Source organism: Trachurus japonicus, chromosome 9, assembly GCF_045865225.1.
Source record: "Trachurus japonicus isolate A0001 chromosome 9, Traja_1.0".
Taxonomy (NCBI): Eukaryota; Metazoa; Chordata; class Actinopteri; order Carangiformes; family Carangidae; genus Trachurus; species Trachurus japonicus.
In genome coordinates this window covers 22,682,132-22,707,835 of record NC_140915.1, presented here as the reverse complement: position 1 = coordinate 22,707,835, position 25,704 = coordinate 22,682,132, and the positions used below count along the sequence as shown (strand labels likewise).

The window sequence follows — 25,704 nt, the reverse complement described above, 5'->3', positions numbered from 1 at the left end:
ACAGGCTGCACCATCTTAGTGATCCTGTTTGATGAACATGTTGGTGAAATCTGCTGAACCAGAATGCCGAGGCCCCAAGTCCGGGATTCACCAGCCGCCAATCCACACCTGACGGTGACCGCCGAGTGAGTGCCTGGAGGCAGATGGATCCTGAAGGGGCTCGAGAGGCTGATGGGATGGGCCAGGATGTCATTCAAGCCAACAAAATCAAGATCCTTAGTCCTGAAAAGGGGCAGAGTGTCAGACAAATTCTGCCTCTCCAGCACAGGAACACCAATCCCTCTCTGAGAAGCCGATAAAGGAACGCATGGAGGAGGCCTTTGAGCGGAAGAGGGAGAAATACGACAGCCTGGTGAGCGACTGCCACAGCCAAGGCTGGAAGGCAAGGTGCATGCTTTTGGAGGTTGGGCGCAGAGGCTTTGCAGGACAGCCCCTCTGCAGAGCATACACTGCATTCGGCATTACAGGTGAGAGGAGAGGAGGAGGAGGGCCATCTACAGCAGCACAGAGGTGGCAGAGAAAGCCTCAAGGTGGCTCTGGATAAAGAGGGCAGGTCTGTGGTCAACGCTGCTAAGGGCACAAGCTGAGGCCTGATCAACCTCAGCTGGGTCCCCCGAGCAAGGGTGTCACCCTAGCTTGCATCAGAAGATGTTTCACTACAACTGGCATATTGTAGATTATGGTGCCCAGTATAGTACTGTAGTTTCAATTGGCCCCACCTTCACCAACTGCAATAATAAAGCCAAATCCATACTGCATTGATGTATAGGATGGCTGTAGGGTATAATGCTGTGATAATTCTGTCTTAATTCATGGTAAATGTATCCATGCTACATGTATATGTTGACATGTTTTTAATTACCTTTAAAAAACTGAACCCTTGGCCCCAAAAACCTTTTGTCAGTTAAAATAAAAAACCCTGAAAACTTTGCAATGAGCACAAAATGAGTCTTTTCTTCATTCCTTTCAAACCACAATAATCACCCCCTCCATCCATCCCATTGAACCAAACCAAAGTAGGAAGGTACTTTATTGTTTCCTAAGTCCAATTTCCTCATAATTTTCTATTCCTTTAATGAGTCACATTCTCAAGCCTCAGCAGGCATGCGCACGCACACACTCTCTTGAACATGCACGCACACCATACGCACGCACGCACACACACACATCCTCACTACAAATGCACATACACACTCAAACACACACAAAGAGGTATGTTTTTGCCATGAAGAGAAACCATTTGCTCATTTGATGGAGGCCTAAAAGAGAGGTTGAGCTGTCTAAGTGGATTTTTCATTACTAAATGTAATAGGGCAAAGAAAATTACGGCTGCAGCAGCAGAAGGGGTATTAGGATTGCTCATGTACTTTTTACATTGACATTTGTAATGACCAAAGAGGTACAGTGCAGCTGTATATGAGCATTAGAGAAATTAGCACGGTGCTCTCTCTCTCTCCCATGTGCGCGCTCTGTCCCTCTCCCTCTGTCTCAGTCTCCCTCACTCACTTGCTATCCGCAATTTGGAAAGGTACATCCAAACTCACAGGAGAATGAAAAAGCTTATTTTATCTCCTGCTGCAGCTTCATACAGAGACAGAAGTGGAAGACTAACATAATCGAGGAAATAATATTGCAAATGGAAAGCTATTAGGGCAGTCGAGCACTTTCTCATGCTGCTTCTGAAATATGTCATTTATCATGTGCCACTGCATGACAAACTCTGACTCAAAAATTGTAATTTCCGACAAAACTGTACTGTTTAGTCTTTGCATGCACCACAGACCTGCAGTGCACAAATAATACATTTAAGAGGAAATGATGAAGGTCATAAGCGTCATATAAAATGTTCAACAAAAGAATTCCTGCCATAAATGTTTAAGTTGTGTCCTCAACATTTTTTCCCTGCCCTCTTCTACCCTGTAATTTACCGCCCGGAACTAGGAGGTTGCATTTAGAAGCAGGCACACAAATTCTTCACTTAAGTTAGTCTTTGTTAAGTAATAGAGCAAAACTCTACTCTACTTGACGTAGGAAGTTTTTTTATTATAGATTTTATATATATTTTGGTTTCCTGCTCAATATATCAAAGGCAGTCTTATGGTCTGTTTGGTTGATGTTGTCATCATCCCTTTAACGGTGAAATATTTTATTCAATTTTCACTTGTTTCTAAATTGTATTTATTAAAACCTTCATAATAAGACATATTTGCAATTCATCACATTCAATTTGTGACGACTTTATAAGTATAATTACGGCATATCTCTTAAAATACAATTAATTGATAATAATGGTACTCGCATAATATTCTTACATTATTAAAATAATTAATTTTTTTCTCTTTACATTTCAACTAGACCACACTCGAATATGAAAACATCAAAACAAACACACTTAGTCAATGCACTTTGTTGTATAATTTTTCCAAAGGTACACACAGTACTCACCATACCTGTCAAACTAATTACCACCGAAATGCAATTGTACTGTATATAGGGAGGCCTGACTGCAGCATCACTTTCCAAGAGACGGCACTCCCTGCCGTGTTTCATTTACTCTATCACCCAATACATATTCCACTTGTATCTCCCACCGGGTTGCTTCTCCCCCTTCCCCCCCACCCTGCCATTGTATCCAGCCTTATTAGCACATAACAGGCTATCAACATTCATAGCAGGGTCCTGATTTAGATGTTCAACCTGATTAGCCCTTAATGAACGGAGACCAGCTACCTAAATGGAAGTGCACACAGTAGCGCAAGACAATAACACACATACATACAAATGTAAGCACAGATACGTCCTAATATTATATTCCCGGTGGTGCATTTGTTGGCCTCTGTTTTGCTCATTATCACATTGAAGACACTGAAGTATGAGTGACTGCCACCTAATTATACTGCATGATAGCGGATAAGGTATATGTTCATTTATGTTGTTAAAATTGCTAAGATGTTTCATCTTATATAGAGAGATCTCCGCTCACAAGAACAGATTATAGTGCAGGGCTACTTTTAATGTATATTATGTGTGCATATCCCAAAGGTGAATTTAAAAAAAATCTAATGAAACGCAGTGCACCCGTGCAATGGTCTGATTTGTGCAGTTGTCAAATGTAATAGCCACAGGGAGAAATTAAAAGGTAAAATTAGCAGCAAGCTCCTACTTTGTGCATGTTGAGAGACTTGAAGGAAATTGTAAAACCTTCATAACAATTTTATTTCAATATACAGTAAATACAGGCAAAGCATCACATTTGTGGTATATAGTCTCATCAAAGACAGAAACATAGATGAGCCTCTATAATGAACAGAAATAATCGAAGCTCATGGCCTCTCCTTTATCTTCCTTTTCTCTTATTCGCCTCTGGGGGAGTTTATTAAAGACCCATGCTGCCCTTGGATATTCAATCATTTTTCAGTCAGAGGTAATGGATGCACTGAATGAATGCAAAGGCTGGAAATTCATTACAACAATCAGAAACCCCCCCTCCCCCTACCCCCCCACCCACCATTCCTTTTTCTCATCTCAAATGTCTCTCATCTTTGCATAGCTTTAAATAGAACAACCAATCGGGCTCGGTGCTCCACTCTGGATTGTTTGAACTAATATGCTGATAACCAATCATTAATACTATAGATAAAATATTCCATCTTTAGTCTGTTTACTTTGCTTGGCAATCATGCGGTACATATCGAGCAGGAAATAGCTCTCTGAATAGATGAATGAAATGTTCTAATGATAAATGACAGAATGTCACATTCACATATAGCAGATGGGATGCATTGCAACACACTGCTTTGCTGAAGATCAACCATCCTGTTCACGCATTATGCTCTCTAAATATGAGACAGTGGGGCAGGTTGATCACCATTCCTAAAAATTGCCTTTTGTTCATTTCAAGAGGGAAAACTTCCGAGGCAGTTCTCTGCAATCTGTAATTTTCGCCCACTGGGCCACTTTACCTTCTCCTGTCTCTCACCCTCTGCTCCAACTCCTGGAGTACTTTCTCACTGACCTGGTCTGCCTTGGTGACCACAGCTTTTCTTCCCTCTGGTTCAACCAAAATGGTCATAATGCAGCACATGTCCACCAGCTCTTCCTGACACCTTTTCATCCCAGCGTCAATCTCACCCTTACGGGCTGGATCACGTTTCAGAGCCGCCTTCTCTGCCACAGAGAAACCCAGCAGGCTCGTCAAAACCTCATCAGACAACTCCACGTCCAAGTAACCTGTTCCATCAGATATTGCTGCACAGATACTCCAAACACCTTTGTTGCTGGTCAGTTTCCCCGAGAGAGTCACGATGAAAGCTTTGACACGGAGCTCAGTGGTGTGGGGCTGTGGTTTGGACATTAGCTCTTCCAGCAGGCACAAGTAGGTAAAAGGTGGAGAGGCCAGAGTGAGAGCAGGGACTGTGCTGTCACTCTGTGGATCTTTTTTAGCTAGTAGTCTAACAGAGTCTGTTTGCCCCTGAGGTATGCTGTGTGACCTCTCTGTTACACTTTTTAATGACTTGTTGCTAAGTGAATAACTGCAGCCTGGACTTTCTGTCGTGTTGGCAGCTCTCTCTCTCTGTCCATTAAGACCTTGTTGAACAGGGAGCTGATTTGCCCCTCCAGATCTCTCAGGTTGCACTCCATATGTTTCTACTTCTTCAAGAAAGCAGTCCATGTCCTCATCCATAAAATCACTCTCATCAAAGGTTGCTTCACGTGATGCCTCTAGAGCAGCCGGGGAAGAGAACAATGTGGAAGTTGCTGCGGCTAACTGACCTGTAGCTTCTTTAGTATGGCCTTGATAGTCTCTTTTCTGTGTGATGGGATTTCTGTCTCTGTCCAAACTGTTAGGATTCCCTGTTGCGCTGCTGTTTTGTGGTGTCCCTCTGTGACTGCTGTCAGACTGTGCAGTAATGTCTGTTGCTTCCTGAAAAATCACACTGTCCAGCTCGTCCAGGGGAAGATCGTCAAAGTCTTCATCAGGAAAGTCTTCGTCAGTCATGTTGAGAGATTGGACCTCTTGTTGAATCCTATAGTCAGAGTGTAAGACACCAAAGAGGTCAGAATCAATACTGCGGCAAAGTGCATGGACTGAACCACCCCTGTGTCGAGTCAAACCACCAGCTGAGAATATTAGACTGAGTTAACAGAGCTTTTAAACCAAGGCACAGCCCCTGGCAATCAAAAAAACATTTTCATAGAAACTTTATGAATCTTTTTTTTTTTAACTCTTAATACTGCAACAACAGGGCTGCCAAGAGAGGTATTTGTCATATATCACTCAAACCTGTTAACTCCTATCTTTGGTAAATAAATCAACTTGCCACCAGGCAGATTGTTCTGCTGTTTTTATCAGAATTAGAAATTAGCATTTATCCTTATCAAACTTTCTAGTAATGAAAAAGAGCAATTATCAATTTGGACAAACAAAAATGTAGTGAGTGCAGGAGGAAGTGCTCCAATACACTTCATTTTGATTCTGCTCAGTTGTTTAATTCAGATCTAAGAGTGTCAAAAAACTGTATCTGTAAAGACTTTCTTATCAGTACACCAAGAATAAGTATGATCAGATTAGAGGAAGGCATGTTGCTGCATACTCTTTAAAATCCCTACATTTTGTGTATTACTCTGCCCTGACCTGACTCACCACTGCTTTGAACTACAGAGTCGGATGGTGCTCTGTTCAAACCACTTCACTTCAACTGTGATGCCTTCACTCATTGTTGTCCTTTTAACTCTGTATTTCAATGAATCTCAACATCATTGAAATGAAGGAAACATTTGAGGCTTAGGTAATAAATAAAATGTGTTTTTTCTATGAAAACATTAGCATTATAACAAAGTTCGAAATGTCAAAGTTATTTGTCCAACAATGAAAACTGAGGAGCCCAAGCATTGAAATGTCAAGACAACATAATGTTAACCACTCACGTGGATGGGGCTGCAGAGACATTGCTCCTGACAGAGGAGGTTCTGGAGGACTGAGTGTAGGACTCACTCAGTGTCCCGTAGCCGCTCTCTGGAACAGACCACTGACCAACAGGAGGCCTTTCCACCTCATCCTGGGCCTCCACACTGGCCAATAACTCTGCATCATCCAGCTCCAGGTCCTCCATTTCCTGGTTACCTAAAGAGCGACAGAAAGAATATCATGACTGCCTTTAACCAGAATACTGTGTGTATATATATATATATATATATATATTTTTTTTTTTTACAAATTGTGATTTATGGCCATCTTAGCAACTTGGAATTTATCATTTGTACCAAACGGTGTTCGTGCTGCCTTGTACATATTCTTCTATACTCTCAGTGACATCTGCAGCACATGATCTACCATTAAATATAATGGTAGATCAAGCTCTCATGAGAATACCTTGTTGTGGTAACAGTGGGGCCTCCTCTTCCTCCTCCTGTGGCTGCTGCTGCTGCTGCTGCTCCTCAGGAAGTCCCAGCGTGCGGCACAGGACACGGCCCTGTTAGAATTGAAAAGAAACATGCTGTCCAATCTATATATTATAGCATGTCATACAATGTTGACTAAAACGCAGAAAACACAAATGTGGATCTGTTTTTTTTATTATTATTATTATTATTATTATTTTTTTTTTTTTACAAATAACGGAAACCCACTCTTTACCTTATTATTCCTTTCCACCAGGTCCTCCACCTCACCACCCAGGACTTTGATGTTAGATGGCCCCAACAGCAACATCCCAAGTCTGCAAACTATCTTTCCTTGCAACTGCAACTTCACTCCAGGCCTGGGAGAGTGAGTCACCAGCATTTTAGAAAATATACACCAATAGCAGTTGCATATTAATTTAGAGTAGTCACTGTTTCCGTAAAACTGGTTTGAACACATGCATTACTGTAACGCAAAAAGACATCACATGTGTTTTACTGATGAATTCTTAACCTGAGCTCAGTGCTGAGTGCAGGGATTGGCTGATACTCCATGGCCTCCAAGCTCTGGACTCCATCTGTCATCTGAACAACATAGATTGTAGTGTATATAACTGTATGTAATCCACACTGTAGTAGTAAATATTCCCAAAACTTTACTGCGGTTTTCAACCTAAACAGAGAGCATTATTATATACATATACTGTATATATGGTGGCTGCCTAGGACTTAAAAAAAATCATCTAAACTTGTCTTCTTTATTATTTAGTTGCCAGAAACTTCCATGCAGTTTAACTGCTACGTAACCAGTGACTCCTAGACCATGCTCATAAAGGTCTAGAAAATTCGATCTAAACAAAAAGACAATGCCTTGTTGTAGATTAGGGTTTAACAATAATTGTGCAGACAAATACTAAATCATGAGATGCTGAATTTATTATATAAAATCCACTGTATTCAATACTAGCTCATACATAATATAAAAAGTGCTGTAACATAATTGTGCTTCAAGACCACTGTGACTACTCCCAAACTTTTCTATTAACAAAATAATAATACGGCTCTGTCCTTGAAAAGTGCAGTTTTCTGCAACAAGGATCTCTAAGAGGAAACCTTGCGATAACTGTTAGTCTAGCAGTAAACTGTGAAGTGCAACAAATTATTTCACTGTTGTTTATTATGAGAAAATAAAATCTCTGCAAGTGCAAAGATGCTCTCACAATGTTTTATTGAGTATGGGTGTTAATGTAAAGGGCACTGGTTCCAAATACAGACACACACATACTAATTAGAGGTAATTAGTCATAATTTGATTGTTGTTGTGGTTCTAAATTGAACTTTATGTTTGAAGGATTGAGATTCTTGTTTACCTTCAACGATGAGGATGTCTTAGTTGAGAGAGGCTGATAAATGATGTCCTTGTTTGTCTGAAGGTTATAACTGTTGGGTCCCTTTGGATAGTCATTTTAAAAGCCCAATGCCCAATGATTTATTTCATAAATGCCTCTGACCTGCAGTAGTAGCATACGGGTGGGTTTTGCTTCCCAGGGCCTCTGGGTGGTCTGTGTGACTGCAGACACCTCGTCGTTGCCGCAGTCTGTGCCCTTCCACTGCTGCAGCTGACTATACGCAGGCTGACTGACGTCCAGTAATGAGTCAACCTAAAACAGAGTGGGACCTTGGATTACTTGCCTTTTCCCTGGATATTAATTTCTTAAATAACTTTTAAAATATGTCATGCTTCAGTCTTATTACAGTATAATGGACAACACACAGTTCTCTACTTGAATTGCTAGTCTTATTTTTGAGTGGAACATACACCTTTGGCTCCTATCCTTGTATGTTCGTAACATTTAATTACCTTGTCTCGGGGTTTCCAGTCGCGTTTTTTTATTTTCTGTTGAAAGGAAAACTGGAATCCAGTGGTGCTTTGTTATAACGTGGCTTCTGACTGTACTCCAATCATCTCTTTTCCATGAAGTGCCTAAAAGCCTTAATTTTGCTACAACAGCTTGCTGTGTGATTTTGTCTGTAATTTTCCTTATTGGTTTATAATTTGTATCACACAAAAGAACACATCAATCATGATGAAGTGAAAAGAAAATAGGTAGCCTGCTACATCATTTGGCAAAAACTACCTTGAAACAAATACCCTCAGGATAAAGCATAATGTAAACACAACCTTCAAGAGGAGCATAGTAAATTGATGGCTCCGTTGCAAATATTCATGCTTACAATCTAAATTGTTTCTTTGCTCACTGTGGGCAGCTATACATTTTCATTTTACATGATAAAACTTGTGTGTTATCATTCCTACATTGAATTTCCCTTTTCTAATCCTTATTGCTTGTGTTGTCCTAAAATCTGGTGAAATTAGCCCTCTAATTCATTGTTTTCTATGCATTGTGCATGACAAACTCTTAACATGAGATGATATCTGTACCTGCACACAGAATGTGCCATTGAGTTCAGTCTTCTGGGCTGCAGCAAGTCCTTCAGGCAGAACAGGGTAGTCCAGGTCTCTCAGATCTGTCAATAGCCACTGGTCCAGCACCTACAATTTTGCATTAAGCAGCAAATTACTGCCTACTGTGAACACTCTGTATTCACATCTGTGACATGGAATTAGTTACAATCACTTGCATGAAGCAAATTATAATACACTTTAAAATGGGGTAGGGTTTAGGGCTAATGTCAGCTCTAATCGTGCCATTAGAAAAGCTTCAATTGTTCAGAAAATTGATCATTGTCAGAGAAACTGACGTACGTGACTTAGTAGCGTGATAGATTAACTGCAGATTTCAGCGTCATATTCATGATGTGAACTGTTGTCACTGTAATATTGCTGGAACTGAGGAGATCATGTAGTCTTTGAAAAAATAAAGCATCATTCTCTGTAAGTATTTGAAAAACAAGATAGACCTTGACCATGGAGAGACACAGTTGTTTAGCAACAATAGGTACAATGTGGCGTGCAAATGATGCATCAGTGCAGGAAAACATATCCCACATGATGCCATCGCCAGCTGGTACAGCTGACACCAGGCAAGATGGATTCATTCTGTTTACGCAAAATCTTTTGCCATGCTATCAGCATGTTGTAACTGAACCCAGGATTTGTCGGATCAAGAGCTGTTCTTTCACTCCACAATCATCCACTTTTGCCGAGCGTTATCCACTGTACTTCCTGTTCCCTGCTCACAGTGGTCGAGATGTGCATAGGCTTTGGCTTTTGTTGCCTTTTGCTCAAAGGCTCAATTGGGCTTCCTGTGTGCTGCATGTTAGTACTGTAGGGTTTGACAGTATCGGGTGACTGCTGGGCCGCAGTGTGGATAGCATCTTTTTATGAGGTAACAGTGGAAACAGCTATCAGCTGCCTGGTGGACAACAAGCCAAAACCAGTCAAAGCATCAGCTGGAAAGAGGTCAAAGGTCATCTACCAGTAGTGAGCTACTGGCATAACACAGACAGTACAAGAGACGATTTTGTAGATGGGGTAGTCATCTTCCCCTCATATAGGACCATCTGTGTTCACATGACCCAAAGTCTATACTTATACAAGTCATGTCATAATAACTACACCATTGCCATGACAACAGTAGCCTACAAACACCATCTGTTGAGGAAAAGCATGAGATGGGCAGCTCCAGCTCAGCGGACATTAAGTTCACATGTTTTGTTTAGAGCGTAATCATTTTGCAAAGTACAATCAGACACACTGCCTACCTGTTGGTTGATTTGCTGCTGTGACAGACGACCTGGTCCTCCTGCCTCTTCCCTCAGCCAGTCTACACAGGCTTCCAGCCAGGCAAACGGCACCTGGACATGCCAGGAGGACTGCAGCCAGGCTTGTGTGGCACGTACCACTGCCTGTATCTCAGGGGCCATCTTCTTCCTGTGAGTATTCAACTTCCACTTTCTGCTATTTCTGTTTAAAGTAACACAACTCTAGCTTCTGGTAGGTGGTGATTGTGAGGCCGATGCAGTCAGGTTGCTTAAAGATTTCAGGGTTGTTGTTTTTTTTTTTAGCAGTAATGGCACTTCTGTGAACAAATTATCCATGGACCTATCTGCAGACTGAATAACTCTCATTCACAAGAGTAATGCAGCAATGTTTCTGTAAATATATTTTTTAAAAAGCTGTGTTTAAAAGCTTTAGTGATGGCACATTAATTGTCATCATTATTAATTTAACTCTTCTGCAAGCATAGTGTACAAGATGTGACTCAAGTGCTGCCTATAATTGTATTCATGGCACAGCACCATGTAATCTCAAAGGTTTTACAGGGCCGTTTCTATGATCAGGGATCATCTTCTCTCTGCATCTCTGAAACCACTTGACACCATAACATAGAGTAGACCATAGGATTTTCTATTTGTTGTTTTCTTGCGATCACCACGGCACAGATAAATCCCGTGTCTCTGCAGAGGGTCACGTCTGGATACTGTAAATAAACGAAAGAAAAGGCAGGCTAACACCATACGATTGAATTATACAAGCAGGTGTGTTATAAAGTTGTGTTCAAGTCAATATCGATGTGTAAATTACCTGCGAGGCACGGGGGGAAGCCTTTAACATGAGGTGTAGTGGAAAGCAGCCAAGGCGCCAAAGTTGACAAACCAAACTTATGTAGCTTAGTTAGTAGATGCTGTGGCACCTTAGCTTTGTGTCCGTACATGCCCACGTGAGCTCCATCCTAAAAATGCAGACCTTTTAACCTACCAACAACGCGTCTACGAGTTTGAAGAAAGACACAAATTCACACTGATTTTGTTGATCATACCTATTAAACAGGAGTAACTTGAATGTCCAGAGTGAACCGACTATCAAGTAGCAGCCGGAAAGAGGGCGTATTGTAGAATTTTGATGACGCCTCCGCCCGTTGTGATTGACGTCTGTTCTAGCCAATCGTAACGCTCTCATGGTTGATTTGCTTTCGCTTCAACCAATCAGCACGCTTCAGCAGAACCCGTACGTTTCCAGGTTTGGTGGAGAAGGAAGGGGGACGAGCGAGGTGTTGCACCACAGGTTTGTACCTTGACGATATTTTCCCATTTCTTTACATGCTACATTGAATCCTGTGGCACTGACGTGTACGTGTGCTATAAAATGTATCGAAAAATCTTGTGTTTATGTCTCGAAATTCCGTATTGGCTATAACGCTAGCTAATTAGCTGGCCTGGCTAGCCCCTGTTGTGCTTAACCGAATCTATAGCAACATGGCGAAATTAGCTCGCCGCTAGCGTAAGTGGCTAGGGTTGGTCTTTGTATCAGTCGATTGTTAAGATTTTATCTACCCTCTTGCTTCAAACGGGTAACATGTCGCGATACCTTGTGTCGTGTGAAACTCGCAAAACATGTTTAAAACGAATTGGATCGTAATTTAGCAAAAATAACAACAGATTAAAATCGACAGTGAAGCTGGTAGCTAACGCATTTCCCTCCAGGCTAGTCATCCCGGCAGCTAGCACTCACCACAGTTCACGATTTAGTGTTTGACTCAATGGAGCGAGCTGACCTGCGACTTAGGCAGTATTGATGTTTAGATACTTCATTTGTGGCGTTAGCTGTTCAGCTATAAAACGCTTGAAATTAGAAGTCAATGTGTTATTTTCCTCATGCAAGACAGGTATTAGGTTTGGTAAGTTAATGAAGCAGTAATAATGCTCATCCACCCCCCAGCTCCTCAATAAATGACACTGTGGCAGTTGCACACTTAATTAATTCAGAAACTTTATAAAATGACCGTTTCTCTCCACCTAAGCAATTCTATTAATATCACGATGTGAAAAAGTGACAACACTTTAATGCTAATTGTGCCCCTATAGATAATGTTGGGGTGGTGTTAGTGCTCAGTAGATAGATGCCCAATTATTAGATAAGACCTGTTTTTGTTGTTGTTGTTGTTGTTGTTCAATAATGTTATTAATAACCAGAAATACTTAGTGACCGGAATCGGCGCATTTGAAACTTTTGAATCTATCGCTCGGCCCTTTCTTGTTGCATTTCAGCATTTCAGCTAACCTCTTCCTCCCCGGCAGGTCGCAGCAGCTGTTTGGTCCTTGCTTTTTAGTTCCGCCTATCAACACGCCCTTATCCCTGTAATAAATATCGGTGAGTGCCGCTCTTCCGACAGTGTTTCTCGCCATTTCTCCCCGGCTTCTTGAGTTACCGGATAACCAGAACATAACTTGTATTGTCTAATTTATTTTTTCTCCCCCCCTTTTTTTTTTATAATGCTGCCGGTCGCCTGCAGCTCAGAGGAGCCAGCTTTCTGCTTCTCTCGTCCTGCTGCCTCTGCCTCTTCCCCGGACCAAGGTGCCTGCTGCATCACTTCCACCGTCAGAAGACCATGGAGACAGAAATTGAACAGCAAGAAGAGAGTTCGTTTAGCAACACAGAGACCAACGGTATACAGCTTTTTTGTCATTTTATTTTATTTTTTTTAAACATTTTTGGTTATGTTGTCAAAGTGAATTGATTTATTGCTAGCTATGAGACATCCATCTACATTAGAAAAGTCTTGTTATGTAATGAAAAAATAGCAATGTTAGTGTTAAATCTTTTATGTGGTAGAAGTTGAATGTCTCAAAATGTTAATGCTACAGTTACAGACCAAAGCTAGATATAGATATAGATATTGTTTTCTCTCTAAATTTAGCTTGTGTTCTTGTAGATGAATTTCCTAGTTTTGCATGCAGTGATCTGTGTAGATTGAGTTTACAAAATAAAACAGAATCTGAAAATGGAAGTTTGCTGTGTCTGCCTCTGTGATGTTTTAGATGATTCAATTTCAGCTCAATGTGTTTTTATCTCCCTACGCCAGGTAAGCGCCCTGCTGAGGATGCAGATGAGCAGAAATCTTTCAAGCGCTCCAGGAATTCAGACGAGATGGTTGAGCTCCGCATCCTCCTGCAGAGCAAAGTAAATCAACACTCTTTTCATTTCCAATTTCATGTTGAACCCCTATGTGATTATTTCTATTTTTGTCTCTCTCTCACACTTCCGAGGCTGCAGATTGCTTGTGTTCTCTTCATCTTTTTATTTTATATTTTTGCTTTCTTTTAGTTGCTCTGATCACAAATGTGCCTTCTGATACACATGTTGTCAGTGCTTTTGTGTTTTTAAATTTTTTATGTACTTTGCTATGCTTTCTCCGATTGCTAAGTTTTCTCTATATTCTCAGAATGCAGGAGCTGTAATTGGAAAGGGTGGCAAAAACATCAAAGCCCTGCGTACAGACGTGAGTACAAATATTTTATACACCCTGAGTACTTTTTTTTTTTAGTTTCATTTTGCATTTTTTTTACTCTTCCCTCCAATGGTGATCAGCCTCTCAAAACAACACATTCTCCTCTGTAAGATAGCAGTTTTTATTACAAACATTAACCCTGGGCTAAATGATTAAAGATGTATTTTGATATTTGTTTATCTTTTTTTCTATGTTTAAAAAAGGGGGGAGGGTTAGTTGATGCCTGTGCCTTCTGTTCTGACAAACGCTTTGGGCTTGGACTCATGTTTTCGTTCTCACATGAACACCATGTGATTGCCTCAGCTAAACTGGCCCAAGGCACATAAGTCCAATTTCATGTCCATTTGTTTCTCTATAATGATAATTTATTGTAACAATGCTCTTGTAGCAACACTGATGCTCCTGTTATTTCAAATCTCGTTATTTTCAAATTAAGGGCACAGTGTGGTGTTTAGGTCGCCCACAGTGCCAGCTAACATTTCTATAACAGTTAAGGCAACCTGGCCAGTACGTAATTCATTCAGTGTCATTGCCTGTTTTTGTAGCCCTCCACAATTTGTTCAACCCCTCTCTCTCACTGTCTCTGGTCTATTCCCCAACTCTGAACTCTTCATGTTTTTAATATGCCATTACCCATTTTCAAATGTCACCTTTTCTCCTCTTCTCTCTTTGACAAACCAATCTCTGAGAGAATCAAATTAAAGTCACGTTTGCACAGTGTAGAGCCTGTATATTAAAAATGTATTCCTCTTCCCTCTTCCCTCTCCCTTGTTTATTATTTACTGTTGACTTTTTGCCCACTTCCTCCTCTGTTGCCCATGTTCTGGATGGCCCCTCCTGCGCCCGCCCACCTGACACCCTGGTTGGCCCTGCCCATAATCGTGCCCTGTCCCTAAATGGGCGCCTTACTTGATTGACATCTGTGCTCGAATGGCCCTGGCCCCTGCCCATGCCACGCCCAGTACAATGCCAGTGTGTCAGTCCCAGACAGCAGTGGGCCTGAGCGGTATGTCCCTAAGCTCCTCCCTCTCACTGCCTGTCTACAGGTCAAACAAACAAGAAGAAATGAATAAATAGTCATCCTGCCTCTGTCAAGTATTTTAACCTACCTGTTCTCACAGTATTTTAGCCTGAGTCAAAATGCTCAAATGCATTCATGTCCAAATCTGCCTGTTGAGCCTGTAAAAGTCATGTCAACATCCTTTATATGCCATTTTTAAAGTCACGTCAACATTGAAGCATAGGCTGGTGTTGTCAGAAGTTTTTTTCCACAATCTGCCACTGTCTTTTTAAACCTTTGCTATAATCTTTGCAATATGTCCGTGTTTTATTTTTATTTATTTTTTTTTTTACTTATTTTCGTTTCATTGATGATTATCTATCCTCTTGATCTTTCGCGTTTTCACGTCCCTCCCCCCTCAAAGTGGATATACTGGTGTTTTTTTTTTTCCTCCCCCATTAGTTTCATGAGCTCACCTGCTTCTCGCGCCATCTCATTCTTTCTTTGTGATGTCCTCATTATATTGAGACTGTTGATCCATTCTGAAAAGGAAAATGCAAGCAAGGATTCAAGTGTGTATGCGTGTGTGTATGTGTGTGTTTATTTTTCCTTTCCTGTCTTCTGCTTCATCTGAACTGGAGCTACTGAAAGTACAGATTATGTCTCTGTCTCACGCTCACCTCTGCATTTTTTGGTTTTATGTTTGTCGCTTCTCCCATCCCTTTTTTTAAAAAGCATCAACTTCAGTGGTGGCGAACTTTGTCTTCCATGGTGTGATCTGCTCTGTTACTATTCCTCAGCTGTCTACCATTCTACTCCATGTGCAAACTGTCCTTCAGTTCTACTGATCAGTAAAATCATTGTGTTTATTTTATTATGACACTAGGTGGGTGCAGACAACAAAATTTTATTCACAATCTTTTGACCAAAAAAGCATCAGAATAGCAGCTTGAGACTAATTTGTAAGACAGAACTCTGCAAATGAAAAATATAGATATATTGAAAAATCATCTTCCCTGATCTTTAAAGTTGTGTTGGGCATCTTATTTCGGGTATTTGGAGTAAAAATCTTTGTGGTGTGCATCCACCAAACTATGCTTTAGGACTGTAGAGTTCTTACTGGCACCAGTGGTGCGTATTGTTGCCAGATCCTCAGATTCACCCTCCCTGTTTTGCCCCTTCAGTGATCACCTAATGCAGTCACTTTTCTTTGGGTCCCTTTTTATTTGGTCTCTTTTCTTCCTTTCTCTGGACAAAAGGCTGTTTTCTTTTCATTGCATTGTTTGGGTACCAACTTTTTTCCACATAGCGTTGAATTACAAATGAACTTGCATGTAAATGTGTATAAACACCGGACTGCGACAGTTTATTTAGCTGCGTTAGTCTCAGTAGAACATTGGTTAATTGGGGTTTGACTGTTTTTCTATGGCAAAAAGGGGATGTCATGAATTTTCTCATCTGACTTGTTATTCCCTCCCCTCTGGGATGCCTTGCTGGCACTCCCCAACCCCACCCTCTCTGTGTGGCCGTGCTCTGCTTTGTCATTGGTGGGTGAAATATATGAAGCATCCTGAGCATCAGCGCTGACATCGACACAGTCGGAGAAATCCTGCTGAAGATTATCCCAACACTGGAAGAGGTACGGTCCCCATGAGCTTATTTAAGTATAGTTAACCTTAGTCAATTGAATTTATTTGTTTAAAGTGAAAACAACGGATGCCTCTAGTCCATACTGAATTTACAGTATTCAATTTTGTTTCATCGTAGTTTAATAGCAAATTAATAGTTATACATGGACTAGTTTTTAAATGCTGTATAATTAATCGTGTCAGTACACTATTTTAACTTGGCATTTTCTGTCAGATTGAAATAGATTTTGTGATGGTATTAACATGTTTCATGTTTCCCTCAGTACCAGCAGTATAATGGTATGGATTTTGACTGTGAGCTACGTCTCCTGATCCACCAGAGCCTCGCTGGATCAATCATCGGGGTAAAGGGAGCCAAGATCAAGGAGCTCCGGGAGGTATGTTGATAAATGGATAATGGGGATCAGTTTTGGCTATTTAATTAGTTGCCAAACATTATATGGACTTAAGTGAAAGTACAACAAGTGTTCTCACTCTGCCTGCTGCCAAATTCATGACGGGATCAAACCCAGATGAACAAATGTTTTCTCTTGTTGAAATGTTGTCTTCTATTGTTTTTGTCATTGAATTTTATAACATTCCTCTTGGTCAGTCTTTAATGTCGTGGAAGACTTAAGCCTCGCTGGATCAATCATACGTATACCTATAAAAAGATACAATGCGTATACCTATAAAATGTAATAGTAGTTTTATTTGTGACTTTTTTTTTTTCATCGGATCACCTGCTGTATCATGTACACATGCCATCTGTAACTTTAGTACACTTGGTTCGTCTTTTCCATAGACATAAATAGCAAAGTGACACTTCAGTCACTATTGAAACACCAGCTAGTTAAGCAGTTTCTGTGACAGCATCCCCTCCCATTCAAGTCCCAATATTGAACCCTCTGTCAAAGTGACATACATCCTTTCCTCTTGCCATCTTGATAGAAATCAGGATAACTGGCCACAGAACATGATTAGTTGTTAATTGCTTAAATGTACCATGCAGTCATCATTCATTTATTCAGGTTTGTCCTTCAATGTATCACCCTCTTGTTGTTGCTTTTTCCCTTTCTCTGCCTGCTCATGTGTGCCTGTGCATATGTGTTTCCAGAACACAAAGACCAGCATCAAGCTGTTTCAGGAGTGTTGTCCTCAGTCGACAGACCGGGTGGTGCTGGTTGGCGGTAAAACAGAGAGAGTGGTGGAGTGTATCAAGACTATGCTGGAGCTCATTGCTGAAGTAAGAATCTCGCCTAGTGTTTGTGAAGACTTTTTGTAATGTGCCAACAAACATTGAGATGTTTGAGGGAGAGGGAATGTATTAAAGACATTAATTGAATCCTGAAACATGCAAATGACATGTTTCAGCTGATTTTCTTCTTTTTTTGTATCTTCAACCAACCATTTAATGCTACTTTTGTTAAGAATAGTATATTTGCAAGTAGATATTCTTTGCACACATGTGCTCTTACAAAGCAAATCTTCCTTTGTCCTCCTTTTTTAGGCTCCTATAAAGGGCCGTGCACAGCCCTATGACCCTAACTTCTACGACGAAACATACGAATATGGTGGATTCACCATGATGTTTGAAGAGAGGGGGGGTGGCCGCAGGCTTATGGGAGGGTTCCCCATGCGTGGGGGCAGGTCCAGCGGTGGAGACCGTGGGTTTGACCGAATGCCCTCCAGCAGAGGAGGAAGGGGACCCATGCCTCCATCCCGTCGGGATTACGATGAAATGAGCCCCCGCCGAGGCCCTCCTCCACCCCACCCTAGTAGAGTTGGCAGGGGGAGTAGCCGTGGACGTAACATGCCCATGGGACACCCACACAGAGGAGGGTAAGAGATGGACATGATGATGTACAGTGTGTTGATCTTTGTCTGTCATTTCTTTGCTTTTTACTCTCACAAGGTGTTGCCGCTTAATTTAGTTTGTGGGTATTTGTGTTTGAACCTTTTTCCAGAAATAAATTAAAATTGACACATCATCGATACATAATACATGGTGGTCCTTTTACCCCTGGTGGACTATTGGAGTTCAACGGTTTGATATATTAAACATGCAAGTCTTCAGTGCTAGAGTTTGTATTCTAGAGCATATGCTTATATCACTGCCCCATCTGCATATACAAGGCTTAATCCCCCTACAGGTGCTTATTTTCCATTTAGACGTGTACACCGATTTCACTAGATCAACTTTACATTGTCAGGTTCAAAGAATTAACTACGTCCAGTATTCAATCCAGTGTCGCACCGCTATGGAAATATTTGTTTTCATGATTATCATTCCATTAATTGTATGTGCTCATCACTGTATGTCTGGGTGTGTTTGTGTGTCTTTTTCTCATCTCCATCTTGCCCACAGAGATGATCGTTACTATGACTCGTACCGTGGCTCAGATGACAGGTCAACGTAAGTTTCTGTCCCCAAACCTCTGCCCTAAACTTCCTTACTTATCTTTACAGGGATACTTTGACATTCTGTTATTCTTTTACTTTCTATTCCTTGACCTGGCCACAATATAGGTGCTCTGTAATGGTAATTAATCAAAACAAAGACTCCTCATTAATCCCACTGGGTGGTGCCTCCTGTGGAGTAGCATTTTACTCTTTGGTCTTTGTGAGGATTAAGTTATTTACAATTGTTGACAGTTGACCAGCACATTTTCCATTTACAAATGTGACAAATGTTTAGCCATGATTGAATTAAAATTAAATTATACATGTTGAGGTATCCCTACACATCCCATATTTCTCTGCCTTACTTCTCTGTTGTTGCACTTTCCTGAATATGCCTGATTATTCACGTCTTTTCATAGCTCATGAGAAAATAACATTCTTTCTAAGCTTTTGCTCTCCTTTCATATCCTAAACCCTTAGTACTAATTACTGCCTTACAAGAATTCACTTCTCTACACTCTGTTTGCCTGTAATGTCCTAGCCTCCCTGAGTCCCTTACCCTGCTACCCTCTTACCTGTTTGCACTCTTATGCACGTTTTTGGAGTGCTTGGTGGGGAACTGCAGTAACGTTGTATCTCCTCCTGCTTGTTCTAAATAACCTGTGTAATCTGCTCTTCCCTCTCAGTGTTTTTCATGTTGAGAGAATGTATTTGTGGTGGTGTGTACGTACGGGTTTAATGTGCTGATGGTCAATATAATGTCCATTTACACATGCCATAGAATATTCTCGTAGTTTGCCCTTTTGAGTTCAGTCTCATGTTCTCCTTTGAAAGGAGGAAATGACAGGTGCATAACATCTTTTTTGTGTATTTTTTATAGCTGTTCTCTGCACGCACAATAATCAGAGTCATGGCGTCATCATGTCTCAGCCATGGTGAAGCCGAAAATGATGTTAAAGCATCCTTATAATATTCTGTAGTTTAGATGTATATTTTTTTATTACTATTTGTAATAGATCATGGCTACAGAGAGATGTTGTTAAGCAAAAGCAACAAGTGCTAGTAAGTTCTGTTAATGCGGTAGTTTGACATGGCATTAACATATTTGCATGCGTGTTTATCAGGAACTGCAACAGTACTAGCAGGGTTTTCCCTGGGTTTTTTTGAGAGCCTAAATTTCCCTCTGTATAACAAGCTGAACATTGCTTATACAGGGCTCTACGCAAACATTTGTTAGTTTACTTTAGGAGCACAATGAAAAATGTTTAATTAGCACATTTTTTAACCCTAAAATAATGCTGAGGGTCCAATGTGACCCATTTTTACATTTGAGAACAGTAAAAGCACCAAACATTTTTCCTTGACTTTAAGTTGACTTCTATTGTGACCCAGAATGGGTCATCATGGAAATATTTCAACTTTTTTTTTTTTTTCAAATCAACAGACACAGGTATAGGTATATTATGACCAACACAATATTTGGTGAATTGGTCTTTACTGCCACTACACTATTATTATGAAATGAACTATATCTTATTATTTAACTATGGTACTTAAATCACAGTAGTATAAACTGATTTGTTGAACTCATCCTGATGTAAACATTAAAACTCAATATCCAGTCACACAAGCAGCTCCATGTTGTCCCCGTGTGCTGTTCAGGGACAGTCAGGACAGTCGGTGGACAGACAGAGATTTTTAAGGTTGAAGTTTATATTAACTAAGGGTGCACTGTGAGACTGTGACCCAACCACATGTCAGCTTTAGGAGAGGAAAACTCCACTGTTCTCAGCTCCACCGCAACAAGCGCCTTTTTTTTTTTTTTAAATAGCTCCGCAGTATCGACCCGGCTGAAACACGGGAGGACACCCTGTATTTATCAAAGCTTGGTCACGTGCTTAGACACCGGGTCGGTTCCGTGTGAAACTGGAGAGACACAACCCGAGATCGGACACCGGAGGGAGAAGCAGGTCGAATGTGCACGAAAAAACAAGCGCGTCGCATCGAATGCATGCCGCTACGGCGTCGCTTTGGGTTGTGAACGCACATGAGCGCGTCTACATTGAAAGCAATGCGCGCAAAAGACGCTACATGTGAACAGCCCCCATGTACACACGCTTTTTAATCAAGGCGGCGGCCAAAATCTCCAAGGCGGCCTTGGTCTTAAACAGGCAGGGAAAACCCTGTATTAGGTAAAACCCAGCTTCTTAGCTGATTCCTGTATTTGAACTCAATTTGTTTCATTTTTTTGTTTTGTTTTTTTAGGTGTTTGGGGGGTGGGGATGGGTGGGGGGGGGGGGGGGTGGCAGCAGCCCTTGGCTGTGATGATCGTCACCACCACCTGTCACTCCTCTCACCATAACACTGTCAGAACTGTTCCTGTTACTGTGTGGGAAGATGGCTGAGAGGAAATGTGTTTATACTATAATCTCGCTCAGCGTGTGTATGCAGTTTGACCTAGACCAGAAATTTTCTTTGGAATGTTGTCAAGCATTTTTTCTAAGCATTTTCTATTTCTTTCCACCCCCACCCACATCTCTCTCACCCCCTCCCTCTCTTTCTCTCTCTTCCCCCTAAACCATCTCCCTGCCTGTGTGGCACTCTTTCGTCACCAGTGACAGAAGAGGCAGACCGGATCGCTATAGCGATAACATGGTTAGTGACCCTTTGCTAAATACATGCAGCTCTCGGTACTAGCATTTTATTGGGCGCCAGCTTCCTCAGCCTAGCATCCTGGTTGGCTCTAGCCCTAGACAATTGTCTATTGTGTTGTCATGTTAATAGTGGTTTATTGACAATACAAACATAGCTGGTCATCCGTGCACGTACTCAGCTCGGCCCTGGCCATGTATCCAAGCTAGTTCTGGCATGGTGTAAGGCGCCATTCCAACAAATGACCATAATCACCACAGCCGGAGACACCCCATAATAATCAGCTATAATTGCCCTCTTACTGTGTACTTTTCACGGCCAGGCTGTTTTTCGTGCAAAGAGAGGGAGGATGTTGGGGGTGGGGAGGGTAGGGGTGGCCATGGTTGGTTGCTAGGCAATAATAACGCTTTGTTGACAGACTGGAAGGTCTCTCGCTCTCTCTCGCTCTCTCTCCCTCTCTGAGAGCTGGCAGGATACTGCCTGCCGTTGCTCAGCAACAGCTTTTTGAATTGCCTGTTGCCCTGGTGACAGCAGCAGCTGAATAGCAGGTGAAAATGGGGGCTGATGGAGATGCAAGGAGAGACGGGAAGGGGGGATGGAGGGAGGGAAGGACGAGGAGGAGTCTGGCTTATGGATGAAATCTGGGTGGCTTTTAGTTGAGTCTACTCCATGGACGAGGCTGCTGCATCATCCATACATATATGCCTACAACCCACCATCCATTCATCTGGGATGTGTAGAATGATGAAAGGAGTCGGCAGTACAGTATGTAACCTGTCTGTGTTTCTGTTTGCTTTTTACAGAGCGGAGGAGGATATGGTAAGTGCTCTGCCTTACATTTTTCTATGGCATTATATGGATGTTGTTTCAAGGTTGTTAATGTATCTTCATGTGCTGAGAGTAGAATACAGGCCTCCGTGTCTTTCCGACACACTGTTGTGTGTAGCCTTTTATCTGATATGTGCATGGAGGCTAACTGACGGGACGTTGCTGGTGTTTTTTCTATTCTGTGGTGGTTTGTAACAGTATTATACATTTTACTGAAACAAGTGGAATTTACTTAAATATCTAGAACATGTGTAGAACATGGCACACATAGGCAAATATATATCATTAAACCACTGTCTTCTCCAGATCTTATGAACAAGTTTCCGTCACAGTCTTGTGTTAAGCTTTGAAACGGGTAGTTCAAATAATTGATGTTTGCAAATGCCACAGAAATAACTTGAGTGTTTATCACTGAGCCGGTGCTCTCTCTTGCTTTTCCTCCGTTAGACAACAGTTCTTCCTGGGATAGCTACCAGTCCGGTGAGTGTCTGCACTTAATTGACAAGCATGATTAGAAATATTTTCTGACCCACGTGTGGTAATGTGGACAGCCGAGTATTGATTTTTGTTGGTCTCCTTATTTCCATTTTTTCTGTTCCCGCCCCCACCCCCCCTCCTTGCGTTAGGTGGACGTGGCTCGTATAATGACATGGGAGGCCCTGTCATCACCACACAAGTAACAATCCCTAAAGATGTGAGTAAATGACGGCATCATAACATACAAACTGACACACCAAAGAAAGATGCTTTCTTCATCCACAACATCTCCATGTTATTAATCATGTGTGCGCATCATATTCTATAATGTGTGCAGCACCCCGGTGCCTGGTACAGTTTTTCCGTTGTAGGGACCAATAGGTTATGCTGTCTTTTCCACATGCACCTACACTAGATAAAGTGTAAATTATGTAAATATCTGAAACAATATATTCTTAATACCTGGTGCCTAAAATCTGCTTGTTTTTTTCTTCCCTCCCCTCTCTTTGGTACTTCACTAACAGCTGGCTGGCTCCATCATTGGTAAGGGAGGTCAGCGGATCAAACAGATCCGACACGAGTCTGGAGCTTCCATCAAGATCGATGAGCCTCTGGAAGGTTCTGAGGACCGAATCATCACCATCACTGGCACCCAGGATCAGATCCAAAACGCTCAGTACCTTCTACAGAACAGGTAAGTTCTGACATGGGCTTTGGTCAACCCACCGACTTTCATCTTATTAAGTGTAGATATTCTTGACTCCTCCATCTAGATGTAGTTAAACCATTTTATCCCATCAAGCTAGTTTGTCTGCTTAAGAAGGAAACCCCTTGTGAACTTGAGCTCACACCTGTTGGGCTGCATTAAAAATAAAGTTGGTTGATGCAACCCATCTAAGAAAGTGAAGTCTTCACATACCTAAGAGATGCTTTCATTCTTAACCTCGCTATCAATCTACTGATCACTCATGCAGAGATTGTACATTTGGTTAAGATTGTGAATGCACGATTTCCTGAAATTGCATCCTAATACAAGTTAACCCACTTTTAGTTGGGTCATGCATTTCTTTTGCCTGCTGTCTCTTCTTCACTAACCCCCTTCCTTTCTTCCCCATGCAACCTGCAACTCGTTCAAACCTTCCTCTTACATGAAATGGCTCTGACGGAGAAGGCAAACCTAACAGTTGCACTTGCTGCATCACATTTTTAAAAGGGTCAATGTGATTTGTCCATTGATTGATGATGATTTTTGGAGGATAAAAAACACTGTCTATTTTCCATCTAAGCCATTTCACTGTGAAGCAGGGAGTGGATTGATTCTTCCCCTGGCTGCTGCTGTGTGGAAGACTAGTGATTTTGTTGTTTTTAGTTAGATCAACCGACAACAAATCACAGTCTGCCAAATAGCACGGGCTCCTCCTCTTCTATCTCCCTTGGCAACCAGTAGGCACGTATAATACACACTACTTCCTTGTTGATGCTATCTGAGCTTAGCCCGAATGCTAATACAGATGTAGACCTGCCGCCGCTGTCTCATGAGTAGTGTAGTGTTGCCATGGTAACTAACCCTGCCTCCCTCTTCCTTCCTCTCCTCCCTCTTCAGTGTGCTGCACCTGCTTGGACAAAAGGACTAACCACACCCCTCTTTTTCCTCCCCCTCTTCGTCTTCCTCGTTCTCCTTCACTCACTCGATGTCACGTTTTCCCTCTCTTCTTCTCCGTTTGTCTTTCTTACTCGCTGTGTCTCTCTTCCCACTCTGCCTCCCCCCACCCTTTTCCTCCCAAGACTTAACCCTCCCACAGTGGCATAGCCATATATTTACACTGTCATTGACATTGAATTGCAGTTTTTCTGCTTGTGTGTTTTATTTATTTTTCCACTCTTTTTATTTCAGTGTGAAGCAGTACTCTGGTCATTTGCTGTAGACCAAGGAGACTCAGAATGAAGCAGACTCAGATTGCCCCCCTCCCCCCTCCCTCAACCTTTCTCTGCCCCTGTCCGACACAGCCCCCTCAGACTATTATTCTGGATTGTGGGTGTCTTTTTTGAATTTTATTTTTGTATTTTTTAATGAATAAATGTCCAACATTCCTGTGCATAAAAGAAAATATAGATGTTCTGCATTTTTAAGAGTGTAGTCCATTAGACTATCAGATACACTTCGCTTGGCATTTCTTTCTTTCTTTCTTTCTTTCTTTTTTTTGCTAACACTCACATCTATCAAAATATTCTTCAGTCTCCAAACAGACAGAAATAAACATAACCTTTATTTTTTGATGTTTTTTTATGACTTGTATGTGTATGTATGTGTCTCCCATTTAAATTTGTCTTCTGTGTGTACATGTGTGCACACGTGTTGGTGTGTGTGGGTTGGAGTGCTTTCTGTCGTCTATATCGGGTCCTTCACACACAGTTGTCCCACATTACCACTCTGTGCATCATGCAGAATGTAAGCTACGTTTCTCCTCATACTGAACCATTTATTTTAAAGAGATGTGATCATTTTACCCTTAGGAATGGATTTTGAGATGTTTAAGTTGGGACTCCTGTACACACCTGATACAGGACAGTGTGACTAATTTGTAAGAATATCTACGGTAGTTGTGTGATAAAATAAATTTGGATCATTTGAGTAACTCCTCACAAATGGAACATGTAGCTAGAGATTAGAAATTATTGGAGGTCTGACAAATAATATTGAACTTAACTATTTTGTCCCTGCAATTTCCTGTCCTCTATACTTGTTTGCTCTCCATGCTGTAGACTTCACATTGTCAAATTGTAAAATGAATAAAGATGCCACTTTTTAATGAACAAGTTTGCATTCACCTTTTTTGTTTGGGGTTTTTGGGCAACATTCTTGCTGATCTGTTTTCTGTGGTCTGACCTTTGAGCTAAATATCGATATTTGCTTGTTTAGCACTGCTGCTACTTAATATGTTTTTAGACTAATAAAAATGAGCAAAGAATTTACTAAATTAAGTACATTTTAATTTCATATCTAAAATGCTGAAAACTTAATTTGACAGGCCTAAATGTCAGTTTTTCTCCTTAATTCAAA

The 25,704-nt window shown here is 41.3% G+C and overlaps 2 protein-coding genes across 3 annotated transcripts; one reads left to right on the top strand and one right to left on the bottom strand.

The window, feature by feature from the left end:
- Positions 1-3,192: 3,192 nt before the first annotated feature.
- On the bottom strand, positions 3,193-11,302 carry rmi1 (RMI1, RecQ mediated genome instability 1, homolog (S. cerevisiae)). Of its 2 annotated transcripts, XM_085786589.1 has the most exons (10): positions 11,187-11,243; positions 10,764-10,847; positions 10,129-10,297; positions 8,846-8,956; positions 7,914-8,063; positions 6,917-6,987; positions 6,638-6,761; positions 6,374-6,473; positions 5,929-6,124; positions 3,193-5,027 (listed from the first exon to the last, which is right to left on the bottom strand). In XM_085786589.1, exons 3-10 carry the CDS (start codon positions 10,288-10,290, stop codon positions 3,959-3,961), a joined length of 1,983 nt encoding a protein of 660 aa, XP_085642715.1. In that variant the 5' UTR covers positions 10,291-10,297; positions 10,764-10,847; positions 11,187-11,243; the 3' UTR covers positions 3,193-3,958. The 2 variants fall into 2 exon arrangements, with proteins under 2 accessions (XP_085642715.1, XP_085642714.1); XM_085786588.1 differs by lacking the exon at positions 10,764-10,847 and having other exon boundaries at positions 11,187-11,302.
- Positions 11,303-11,396: 94 nt separating this feature from the next.
- On the top strand, positions 11,397-25,460 carry hnrnpk (heterogeneous nuclear ribonucleoprotein K). The gene is made up of 17 exons (XM_085786591.1): positions 11,397-11,431; positions 12,445-12,517; positions 12,660-12,813; positions 13,230-13,327; positions 13,590-13,646; positions 14,618-14,661; positions 16,222-16,294; positions 16,568-16,681; positions 17,401-17,529; positions 17,794-18,125; positions 18,652-18,699; positions 21,302-21,341; positions 22,142-22,157; positions 22,614-22,646; positions 22,793-22,860; positions 23,168-23,337; positions 24,538-25,460. Exons 3-17 carry the CDS (start codon positions 12,756-12,758, stop codon positions 24,566-24,568), a joined length of 1,311 nt encoding a protein of 436 aa, XP_085642717.1. The 5' UTR covers positions 11,397-11,431; positions 12,445-12,517; positions 12,660-12,755; the 3' UTR covers positions 24,569-25,460.
- The last annotated feature ends 244 nt before the right edge of the window (positions 25,461-25,704 follow it).